The 11,965-nt window shown below is 43.8% G+C and overlaps 1 protein-coding gene across 1 annotated transcript; it reads right to left on the reverse strand.

Annotated features, from left to right (window-relative positions):
- Window positions 1-3,102: 3,102 nt before the first annotated feature.
- On the reverse strand, window positions 3,103-6,885 carry WNT8A (Wnt family member 8A). Its single transcript, XM_034779565.1, has 6 exons — window positions 6,815-6,885; window positions 6,689-6,722; window positions 6,335-6,473; window positions 5,281-5,406; window positions 4,775-4,917; window positions 3,103-3,663 (listed from the first exon to the last, which is right to left on the reverse strand). Exons 1-6 carry the CDS (start codon window positions 6,883-6,885, stop codon window positions 3,103-3,105), a joined length of 1,074 nt encoding a protein of 357 aa, XP_034635456.1.
- Between the last annotated feature and the right edge of the window lie 5,080 nt (window positions 6,886-11,965).

Raw genomic sequence — 11,965 nt, forward strand, 5'->3', positions numbered from 1 at the left:
CCCCATTGAAATCAGGGGAACTGGGCCAGTGCAAATGACTGGAATTTCAATTGATCCCCCTCTCAAGCAGCTGACAGTCCACAATCCTGATCCTGCAGACACAGATGAGTTTTACTTTTGGCCTGTGAGTAGCGTTGTCAACATTGTATTTCAAAAATAAAGGACTGTTTTCTCAGCATCCCCGCCCCATCCATCCTCCCAATATTATCATAATCACCAATAATAATAATGATAATAATAAGCAGTACTCACCTACATTCGCAGAGGTATTTCTTGCTGCTTTTTGCAGCACTCAGCAACTCCCCATCTTGTTGTACAGAGATGAAAAAATAAGGGCTGTCCCTTGTAATAAGGGACTAGGGGGAAAACTGTACCTGTGAGTAGCCCTGTTGAAGTCAATGGGACTATTCATATGTGCGAAGGTAAGCACTTTCATAAGAGTTTGCAGGATCAGGGACCAAATTAAACCAATAACATGACTATAGATTCTGGAGGAACAAGGAGTGGGGAACTTAGAGCAACTCTTCATTTAAGTCTAAGGAGAATAAAATACAAAAGGGCTCAGATCTTACAGACTGGGGTTTTCAAAGGCACCTAAGGGAGCAAGTTGCCAGAGTCTATAGGATTTCACAACCCCAGAAGAGCCTATCCCCCTTAGATGCTTTTGAAAATCCTAGCCTAGTGAATAGCTGTCTTGTGATCTGCATAAAACAATACACACCCTCAAATCTCCCCCCCACCCCTAGCAAAAACAAAGCCCTTTTGTGTGATTTCTGGTAGAAAACCTTCCCCAAGCTGCTGTTAAAACTTTTGGTCTTAGGGCAAGTCTACACTACCACGATACATCAGTGCACCTGCCCCGATGCAGCTGCACCACTGTAGTGTGTCTGGTGAAGACGCGCTACGTGTACAGGAGAGTGCTCTCCCGTTGGCATAATTATTCCATCTCAGCGAGAGGGAGAAGCTATGTCAGCTGGAGACTCTCCCACCGACAGTGCGGTGTGGACAGCATTTAGGTCGATGTAACTTGCGTCGCTCGGGGGTGGCTTAGGTACATCAACTTAAGCAGTAGCGTAGACAAGCCTTCAGTCTCACAATTGGGTGCACATGGCACACTTCCTTCTCTAGGCTCTTCCTGGGGTCAAATCTTTTTTTGGGGACCCCAAAGTTTCTTGTGTCTATCTGCTTCCACACAAGCACTCTGATTTGCCCTACACAGGAGCTGGCCCTTAGACAGCTCTGGCCATTTGTTAAAAAACCTTATCACAGTGCACTGATTTAAAAAAACAAAAACCAGACCTGATCGTTAAAGGTCAATATCTCTGTATTTATTTTAATGTCCCTCCCACAGGGGCAAGGGGTTATTGCTGGGGACTGCTTGATCACTTGATTAATGTATTTATTAACTAAGCTATTTTCATTGTATATCAAGGGAATCAGCCAATTTGAAAACAGGTAAATAAATACTTTTAAAATATTTTGCTTCCTGATTAAACCTCATATGTCAACCTCAGACTTGGGCAAAACTAGGAGCAAATTAAACCCTAGAAAAAGCGGTGGCGGCGTCTCTAACATAAGCCTGTTGATTCAGTGGAATGAATCGGGCCCATTAACTTTAGCAAAGGCAAAATCATAACTGCAATGTCACAAATGAGGAGGGCAGAATCCACACTTAAGAAATAAGCGGCAATAGCAAGTGTCTCCTCCTGTTCTCCCAGGCATGCATGGCATCGGGTTGTTTATAAGAAGCATCAGCAGGGAACCTTAGCAGACACATTCACAACTGTCCCCAAGTTTTCGCTCATGCCTTCTAGTTCAAAGGGCTCATCTTGTTCCTTAGAATAAAGAATTTTGCAACAAGTGCTGATACTTACCACATCAAAGCACAAAGGAGTTTGCATTGTTTGTAGAACGTTAGGCCATAGACAAATTAAAGAGACATGTGGAGTTTCAAAATTTACTTTAGCAAGCCAGTGCCTGCATGCTTAGTACTCAGGGAGGGTTAGATACTACAGTGATAGGACCTATAAAATCCTCTGTAGCGATTTAGAGCCTAAGTAACTGAAGTAAGTGGAAAAGCCGCCCATTGACTTCTAGGCTTTGGATTAGCAATTAAAACTTGTTGGAAAAGAGGCAGGCTCTTTTATAAATATATTCATGCTGTACTTTTATGAGTCCAGGAGGAAAAACCATTGATTTAATTCAAATGTTTATTGCAAAATTTAGTCCAAAATTATAACCTTTTGGATACCATCAGAAAATATATACAGCAAACAGATTGTGTTGAATCAATAATACAACTTGCTTAATAATCAATATTATGCAGAGAGGGGTGCCAAATTCTTCTCTACTGATTTTTTTTTCAATTGGTGCACTATAAATTTCATCCGATATAAATCAGCTGGAGACTCTCTCTCTCTCTCTCAACCCGGACAGTTTTATATATCTGTATCGGATGAAATAACACAATATATATTGCATGAAATCTGTATATACTGTCTGTAAATCTAGGAAAGCACTTACGGTGAAAAAAGTTGTAGTTGTCCTAATATAAACCATGATGTTGTGAAGACCCTTCTCACATCAGAAAGTGCATAAGTATTGCATTAAAAATATTTACAAGCAACACGTGCATCAACCACACAGGTTCATATTCTGATCTTAGGCTTGTGCAGCATCACTGAAGTCAACAGGGAAGCACATAGGTACCTGGGACCAGATTTCAGCCTGGAACAGCGAGATTCTGATCTCTGTTACACTGATGCCTGCAGTCACTCCACTGCCTTCAGTGGATTTACTCCAGATTGACAGTGGTTAAATGACAGCTGAATCAGGCCCACAGACTATCATCTGATATCACCAAAAAATGAAACTACTTCTTTATCCAGATACACAAATACAGTGACTATGAGGAAGAAGCGTGTTACAAGGAAATATAAAAACCAGGAAAGTAGGCAGGAAGGCCCTAGGTCCACTAGGGCCCTTGGCTTGCTCCTTGGTTGTGTGGAGTACACCCACCTGACCCTGCCTGGACAATCCCCACTTATTTGGAAGGGCAGCTCTTTGTCATGAGTCCATTTGTTAACAGCAGCGAGTTGCCGATTATCTCTTGTGCCCCCTGTTCCGCCGCCTGGTGGTGTTGGGGGACGAGCCATCTCTTCTGGAGCAGTAATGCTTGGTAACCACCTGTTTGCACTGCTGGCATTTCACCATGCAGCACCAGTGGAACTTGCAATTGCAGCTGGTGACAATCTCAGTCCTCTTCTCCTCCACTTTCAGGCCGCACTCAGTGCAGAGCCTCCTGCAACTCCTCCTCTCCCACTGTGACAAGTTCTTGCCACTCTGCAGGCATTCCCGCCCCTCGGTACCATGGAGGCCCAGACTGGCATTCCTGACGCAGTAATCAGGAGAGTCTTCCAGGAAGACGAGTTCTGTGGCTAGCACAGTGCTGAAGGTCTCTGCTGTGGCCCCACGGCTGTCGGCACTATTCCCAGCTCTCATCCTCCTCTTGTCCATCTCCAGCTTCTGGGCCTGGTCATATTTGAGCTTCAGATAATTCCCAATTTCTCGAAAGTCAGCAAGCTGGAGCCAGCAGGTCTGGATGCTGCAGCTGCCCGATACCCCGTGGCACTTACACGTCCTCTTCATTGTTGCTTTCACAGCCTGGGATGAAAAGGCAGAGCAGTTAGGAACAGCAGAAAACCGCAGCACAAACAGGATCTGTTGCAATAAAACCTCAGATAGTGGCATAAGGGGTTGCTCATCTCTCAGTCATCAGTTCTAATCCAGCTCATGCTGGTTGGGGCTGAAAGTCATTACCGTGTAGTGGCCCATGTGAAATGAACTGGTGCTCTCAGTCCAGCTCCTGATGGACATATGTTCCATTGCTAACTGGGAGCTGGCAGAGATGTTAACATTCAATGGGCATGAGCTACTTTACCCCCACAGGTGGAGTCTCTCCAGGCCTCTTGTGAAGCAAATTGGCAAGGTAATGCTATTACCTGGGCTGTCCCAGATCTGTGGATAACTTCATTTGCAGAGCTGTCAAACCAGCACCGTCCACGCAGAAGATATGAAATAATCTTAGATACAGAATAATACTAAGTATTTATGTAGCACCTTTAATCCAAGCACTTCACCAATAACATCTACCAATCCCTCTCTATGATAATTATAGGGTGCCAACACTGTAGTATCTATGTCAGATTGTTAGGCTTTGATATAGCCTGTGAACTAGGTATGCTGAATGTTGCCATCCTCATTGTACAGCTAGGGAAACTGGGGCACAGAAAGATTAAGTGACTTGCCCAGGGACCCACTGTCAGAGCCAAGATTAGAATCTAAATCGCCTGGCTCCTGCTATCCTGCTCTAACCAACAGACAACATTTCCTCCCCTAAAGAAGGCCTTGAGCTGCACATGACAAGAGATGAGAATAGGGTTTGCTCTATTTTACTGTCTGAACGAGTGCTTACTAGCTACAGGACTCCAAAGACTAGGTTTCACAATTCTTGAGAAATGGTGCATGTCACTATATTGGCTGTTGGCTTTGCTTTGAACTGAAGTGCAAGTGAAGCCTAGTGCAATAATTTTCTGATGTCCAGATTTTAAGGCCTGATTCCAAAATCCTTACTCCTTATGCACGTGCAGTAGTACTTATTCATGCAAGCAAGTCAATGGGACAACTCAGGGTTGGAGAATGGGGCCTTAAAGCTTTGTAGATGTGCTGATTATGAAGATATTTTGGATACAGACAACCTTTTTTTTTTACTTACAAGTCTCCCTGCTTCATTGTTATGCAGATTCATTAAAGCTCTGGCATCTTGTCCTGTCTCCAAAGCATCCACAAATAGTTTGGAAATTCTCTCGCCAAATTCCACATTATCACTGCAGCCTCCCCAGACCCATCCTCGGCCACCTAGGAAAGGACGCATCGTTCACAAATAATAACTATGTGCAGAAGCTCAGGGCGTAGGTGGATTTCAGTACAATATGTAAACCCAGAGCTCTAGGAGACATGTTGGAGGAGCCATTCCTGCACTGGCGGGGAGTTAGCTGGATGAGAAGAACCACGGAATCATTTCAACGTGTAATTCTTACGAATGTTAAAAGCAGGAACGGTCCTTTGAGCCAATTTCTCACTCTGTTACAAGGAAGTCAATGGGGCTGCACAGTTGGAACAGAGTTGAATGTAGCCCTACACTTTTTCCAAGTCTGAAAATTGTGATGCCATCAACCCAAAAGCAGACCAGGGTACTAGACCAGTAAAATCACAGCTCACCTACACGGCCATTCCTTGAATCGTCACAGCCACAGTTGTCAAAGTCTCCCATGCTGCAGTTTCTGGTGAGCGTGTACATTACTCCAGCCGAGCTGATGGCATGAACAAAAGAGGTTTCTCTGGTAGCTGGAAAGAGACGGAAAAGAGATTCTGTCACCTTCAAGAACAGAAACCCTCAATCTCATTTTACTGGTAAGAAGGCCCCCTTGTGGAGCTTCCAACAGAGCAATTGCTGGGGGGAAGTTTTTGCATAAGGCAATTAGGACAAAAGATAGAGTGGTGCGGGAATTAAACCCTCCATAGAACATGGCAAAGTGCTTGTGAATTCTGTCTTCTGCCAGCTTTGTTTCAGTTTCAACAATGGTTACTGGCATGACAAAGTGTCACCTTGTGTGTATTTACGTATGGAAAAGAGTTTCATGGTGACAATGAGATTTTATATAACAGGCCTGATCCTAACACCAAGATCAATTATCACTGACTTCTCTTGATATCCAATCAGGGTTACCCTGTAGCAGCTTTCTGTCCCTGTCTGTTTTCTGATTTGGTGGCGGGCTGCTGCTTGGTCTTCTCTACACAGTAAAGTTGCATCAGTTTAACTTAAATCAGTTTTTAAACTCATGCAAACTCCTCTCTGGACACACTTTTTAATTTCACTTTAAGAGGTTTCATTTCATCTTAAACCTGCTCCCATCATAGAGGCTAAACTGCAAGAAGCCACTCTTAAGCCGAAGTAAGTGTGTGTGTGTGTGTGTGTGTGCGTGCGTTCATTGGTTGAACTAATTTGGGTTTAAAGTCACACCTGAGGTTAAACTGGTGCAACTTTCTCATGTAAACAAGCAAGCTCTTAGTGTGAGGCTGTGTCTGCAGTTTATCTGTCTGTTGAGCCTCCCTCCCTCCCCGCTCCAAAATTTGCTGTCATCCTAATATATGTATCAATATAGTCTAGATCCTGCCTAAATAGAAACAGGCTGTATCCCATACACAGAGATGGCAGGAAGGAAAGGAAGGAGCTGTAGGTAAATCCATGCTCTGTCTCTAAATATACACTTACCACTCCGCAGTCTGTTATGAGTGGAGAGCTGCAGGGCACTTTCTGGGCAGTTCCAGCGTTCCCAGGTGAACTGGTGTTTACATTCTTCAATCCCGCTATGGGCCCCCACAGCCACGCTAGTGGAGTAGGTCAGATACGCCTTGCATAGAAAAAGAACGGGTCTGAAACTCCCAAACCTTTCAAAAGGCCACTTGAAAGCAAATGCAAATGGGTTTCAACTGTTTCCCCTCATTACACAGAGGGAGCTGGTGCCCATATGCACATCAGTAAATGTGGTTCCTTAGAAAGGCAACATTTGGTTCGCTAACAGGAAAAATCTATAATTAAATTCATAATAATCCATGTATAAATTACCTTTGGTCCCGTCATCAGAAAGTTGTTCACAGACCTGTAGCAAATAAAACAGGATAAGTGAGATAATTTAACACAGACTCAGAAGCAACACCAAAACGTCCTCGTTCAGCTGGGCTGAGCCCCTACCATGCTGACGTGTGGAAAATGGCACAATAGATCCCAATGCTGGTGAAGATGATGAAGGTGTTGCTCTTCATGGCTGTCAGCTAGGGTGAAGTTTTATTCCACTCGCTGATCTACAGCTCTCCGCACCAGCAATGGTCGACTGAGCAGGGCAGCTCTGCTTCTCTCCACACCCAAAGGGGGGATACGCAGGACAAGGAAAGTGAAAAGAATCCAAATCGCGGATATTTATAAGGTGAAGTTCTGAATGGCCAATACCCCCTATTCATTTGCTACCCAATGACCCTATGTGGTAAAGAAACCTCTGATCCAATGCGTGACAAGATAGCAAAGGAAACGCCTAAAGCTGCACTTCAAAAGCCCAGGAGCAGTTGTCACCCAGAGCCTGGGATGATTCTCAAGGAGAGTAAACTTCCCTAACAATGGGCAACCTTTCATTCTGTTAAACACACCAGCATTCATCTCTCCCTGTCTCCCTCTAGCTAAGGTCCACTTGCCTTCTTCATGATACTTTGCCTCTGCACAGAGGCTGCCTTCCCTGGCTCCTCTCAAATAACAACCACATTTCTCGAGTTCCCCCACTAGCTTAGTGCTCCTTGCTAGGAGAATTTCCTGAAGCATTCAGTGCCAGTTTTATTAAGATCTGTTGGGCTGGATCTCCTGGATTTGAAGGGATTTATTTAAAGGCAGATCCCCTCGCCCCCCCCTTCCGCCCCACACACACTTTCATCAATTAAAAAATTTGTATTCCATAAGGGCAACCAGATGCTGAAAAAATGGCATTTCATCCCTCCAGGATGTTTGGAAATCTCACTCATTTACATTTCTGCAGCCTGAGAGCCCTGTGCGAAGAGTTGGTGAGACGTTTCCTCCGTGCCTATATCCCCATATGCGACACACTTTTTTTTTAATAGTGAGGACAGTTTTCAGGGAGAAGCAAGTTCTGCACAGTAAAGTTCACCACAGTGCTGGCTTCAGATGTGTGAGCCTCACAGGTATCTATCAACACAGGACTGGAGGAGCCGGAGTGTCTTCTCACATATGTGGGTGTAAGGGGGGAGTAATTCACTGACGTTAAAAGAGTTACGCCAGTATACAGCCAATATTTGGGAGAGGAGAATCCGTCCCAAGGATCCGGTCCCGGATATAGGTATGGGCAATATTGTTAAGGGCATCAAAAACCAATAGTGTCAAGGCTGGAGTGATCTCTATTGGTGACAGCAGGCCTTTGTTAATAGGTACTATGGGGTTCTATTCCTGGGTCTGTCACTGAATTACTGTGTATCTATGGGCAAGTCATTTAGCCTCTCTCTCTTCTTTAGTGTTCCCCATGTATAAAATGGAGATTATGATGATTAGCTACCTCTAGGGTATGTTGTTGGTTTAATAACTAAATGTGTGCCAAGCACTTGGTGATCTTCAAATGAAAGGCACCATAGAATTGCAATGGATTAGTTAGGCTGCCTTATATCTATGAAACACTTAGCAAAAATATACCAGTTGCATCTCACTGTGTCTGTAAGTGTCACACACCCACAAATACAAATATGGGTCAGCTCCCTGCTCCTTTGGAAAGCAGAGGGAAAAGATCATTTCTATCTCTCGGCTCCAGGTTTATTAGCAAGCAACAGAAGAAACTGATCACTCTAGGTCATGTGTAAGGGAGACCTGGAGCCAGTGTAGCAAAGCTGCAAACAACAATTTTGCAATTTGAGGATTAAAACTGTAGGTTGGTGAGAATGTAACGAATGCAAAATAAAAATACCTCTTCCCGAGCCCAGAGCGTTCACAGCCCTAGTGTATTCCTGTGGGGATGACAAAACTGGGGCTGAGTTAACATCTTAACTATTAACATCCTGAAATGACGTCTTCCTCGTACAGAGCTGCAGAAGGGCAATGTATTAAGACTAAAGTGTCGCTAGCGTATTTAAGAGAAACTCAGTCATTTAAGCCCAGGTATAATAGCTTGGATTATATGATGCATTTTTATATCCAGCTGCCTTTTTTTGTTTTTAGTGCCACTATCTATGCAGGCATGTTAGTGTTCATTATCTGAGAGAGATTGTGCAACTCAAAGATTTTGGAGCGTCAGTTACCTCAATTCATACTTGATCCTCCTAACCATGTGATAGAAAAATAGCTTTTAGGGGTGTGGCACTCTTCTGGGGGAGATTGTGTTATTTGACGGGGTCTCTGTCAGGTTAAAAATCCTACATTCAAACCACACATTTCCTTGCCTGCCTGGGATATTAATAACACCGTCTACTCTTAAAAACACATGGATCTTAATCTCCTATAACTTTTATCACCTATGCTGGTTGTTGACTAGGGTGACCAGATGTCCCAATTTTATAGGGACAGTCCCAATATTTGGGGCTTTTTTTTTATATGGGCTCCTATTACCCCCACCCCCGTCCCGATTTTTCACACTTGCTGTCTGATCACCCTATTGTTGACAAACAAGAGAACATGTTCTTACCAGCCTGCCAGCTCCAATTAATTATTCTCCATTTACAGCAGCATATCTGAAAGCAGAACCTGCCCCAGTGTGTGTTCCGGGCAAGAATAAGACTATGAAGCCATAACTGGGTAGAACTGAAATATTCACATTTTTGTAGAATTCTCCCTCTCTCTCCCCATCCTACCTCCAGTGTAAAAGTGAACAGAGCTCTAGTCACTTGACTGGCATGAGAGATTTCTCCAGATATTTATAGTAACAATAATAATTTGCACTTCTCAAGCTTTTCATCCATGGATCTCAAAGCAAAGGAGGGTAACTAGAATTATTTCCATTTTACAGGTGGGGAAACCAAGGCAGGGAGCGGTGGAATGACTTGCAGAAGGTCACACAATGATTCAGTGACAAAGCTCCATTGGACACAGGTATTTTGAAACTAAGCTTAGTGCTCTAATCACTAAATCCCTAAGTCTCATGCATGGGTGAAGTTCACTAAAACCCGTGTGAACACTGACCATTTGATCTGCCTGGTTTTGGCATCACCCAGAAATCTGCTTTGAGTTTTAGCTTCAGATAAACCTAAAATCTCAAAGCAAAAGTCGTATGAAATAGTGTTGTAGCTGTCTCAGTACCAGGATATTAGCGAGACAAGGTGATCCAATAAAAGGTATTACCTCACCCACCTCGTCTCTCAAAGCAAAACTCGGTTACTTTCACCTTGTTTTATATCAAAACCCATTTTCACTTGAAGAGGTTGGATGAACCTTTTGACATGCCCTGTCTGAGCAGAGCCTAAAGCGACAAGCCACCAATGGGTGGAGCAAAATGTTCAGTGTCTAATGTGGTCTGGGTGATTGTGGGTTGATAAACTGGCAAACGTCCGTCCATTATGTTGGGCAGCAGGACGCCGAGAACCAGTCTTGAGTCTCAGTTTCAAGTTTGCAATGAAACCAAGTAAGGTTCATATTGGTTTCAGGTATCACTGGAAACAATTGATCCAGAGAACACTGTGGTTTGGTAGATATTGTCGAGTTTCAGCTGAATTCTGTTGGCTTTACTGATAAAATGTTAATATGGTGTTTCTGGGTTTTTTTACTGTTTTGGTTTGTTAATCCACTCATGGTCTGGGCTTTTCACAGCCCTTGGCACAGGAGATAATCAGTGTAATGAAGTATATGGACACCTTCCCTACCAGCTGTGACATTCATTAAACATGCAGCCTGTACTTACGCCTGTGTGCCCTATTGACTTTAGTGTGTGCTTTGTCACCCAGATCATGGGTACATTTTGTGAGATAGCATTTCATTGCAATTTTTTTGTCTTTCACCAGGAACCTAAAGGCAGAAATCCGATAGGTGGAATCCTGCACAACCATGAAAGGGTTGTTTGTATGAGCTCCCCACGTTGTTTTTGTTAAGATAGACACACTCCTATTGCGGAAACACTGGTGTTTGGGTTGGGATCTGGGTTCAGATCTGCTGGGTCATAGCTGGTCCAGCTGGACTGGAAAGTAAACTCAGCATCTTGTACTGGATTAGCATTTTGGTCATTTGGGCTTTCACATGTGTGATAGCAGAATTTGGGGCCCTACGGTTAAATAAAGAAAAAGGAGAATTGGAGCCACTATCCGGCATGGTGTAACTGTCAGGTTAACCCAATTTTGTTTCCTCTTTGAACAATAATTTTACAAACTGTATATTAAGTGTGGAAAAGTGCATGGAGGGAGTGGATGTGGAGTGCAGCAGGATGGGGGAGAGGAGGAGAAGGTGTCGGAGGTCTTGAAGAGATGGGCCTGAACCAAAATCAAGACCCAAACACACCTGCAATCAGAGGTATTCAAAATCTGAATCCCAATATGGAGTTTGCAAATAGCTCCTCTCTTTATAATGGGCTGTAGAAAACAGCCTATGTTCTGGATTCCAGTGTGTATGAAATCTGGATCCATCTACATATGCTGTGACTTGAACCCATCTCTAAGTGAGGATAATTCTTATCAGGGAGATGACCGTAACGTCAGGCTCAGCTGAAAGGGCTGTATTGACTGGAACAATAGTGTTTTTCTCTGAAATATTAATGAAGATGTTTCTGTTCATATTAGGATTTTTAACTCGTGTATCCAAAAGCCTAATTGTTGGTCCTGAATTAAGCTGACCATGTAGTTTAACTGGAGGCTGATGGCACAGTAGTTTCTGGGACAGGTGAACTGGCGATGTTTTAGTCAGATAGCGGACAGTGTGGAGAATTCACCCAGCACTAGAGACTGGGAGAAGGCTAATGCTCTGTTAATATTTATATTGCAGTAGCACTTAGAGGTCCCAACCAAGACAAGAGTCCCTTTGTGATAATTGCTTAACTACGCACAGTCCCTGCCCTGAAGAGCTTACAAACTGAATAGACAAGACAAACTACAGGCTGGGAGAAAGCCACACAGCTGGGAGTAGAACCCAAGTCTCTAGTCCCAGGTCATTGTAGCCATTAGACCCTGAGGAACACCTGTGAAACATGTGGCAGAAGCAATACCAGCCCTGCAACCACTACCATGGCCTCAGTGCAATCTAGCTGGCTATGTCTCCAGGCCCATTAGAAAATCCAGTATCTTTGCTTCAGCACTGGTGCAGCTAAGTACTAGTGTAGTCAGGGCTCTAGCATTTCCAGCGATGTATCCATAAAACCAACCCAACACATGCACCCGGGTG

This window comes from Trachemys scripta, chromosome 8 (genome assembly GCF_013100865.1).
Source record: "Trachemys scripta elegans isolate TJP31775 chromosome 8, CAS_Tse_1.0, whole genome shotgun sequence".
Classification (NCBI taxonomy): Eukaryota; Metazoa; Chordata; order Testudines; family Emydidae; genus Trachemys; species Trachemys scripta.

What these genes read in the sequence shown, in the direction of transcription:
- WNT8A (XM_034779565.1), bottom strand. Translation starts at nt 6,885, where the DNA reads ATGAAGAGCAACACCTTCATCATCTTCACCAGCATTGGGATCTATTGT. An exon ending in ATTTTCCACACGTCAGCATG is followed by an intron (nt 6,723 to 6,814) that starts GTAGGGGCTCAG and finishes TATTTGCTACAG; the next exon opens with GTCTGTGAACAACTTTCTGA. An exon ending in ACAATGAAGCAGGGAGACTT is followed by an intron (nt 3,664 to 4,774) that starts GTAAGTAAAAAA and finishes TTTTCATCCCAG; the next exon opens with GCTGTGAAAGCAACAATGAA.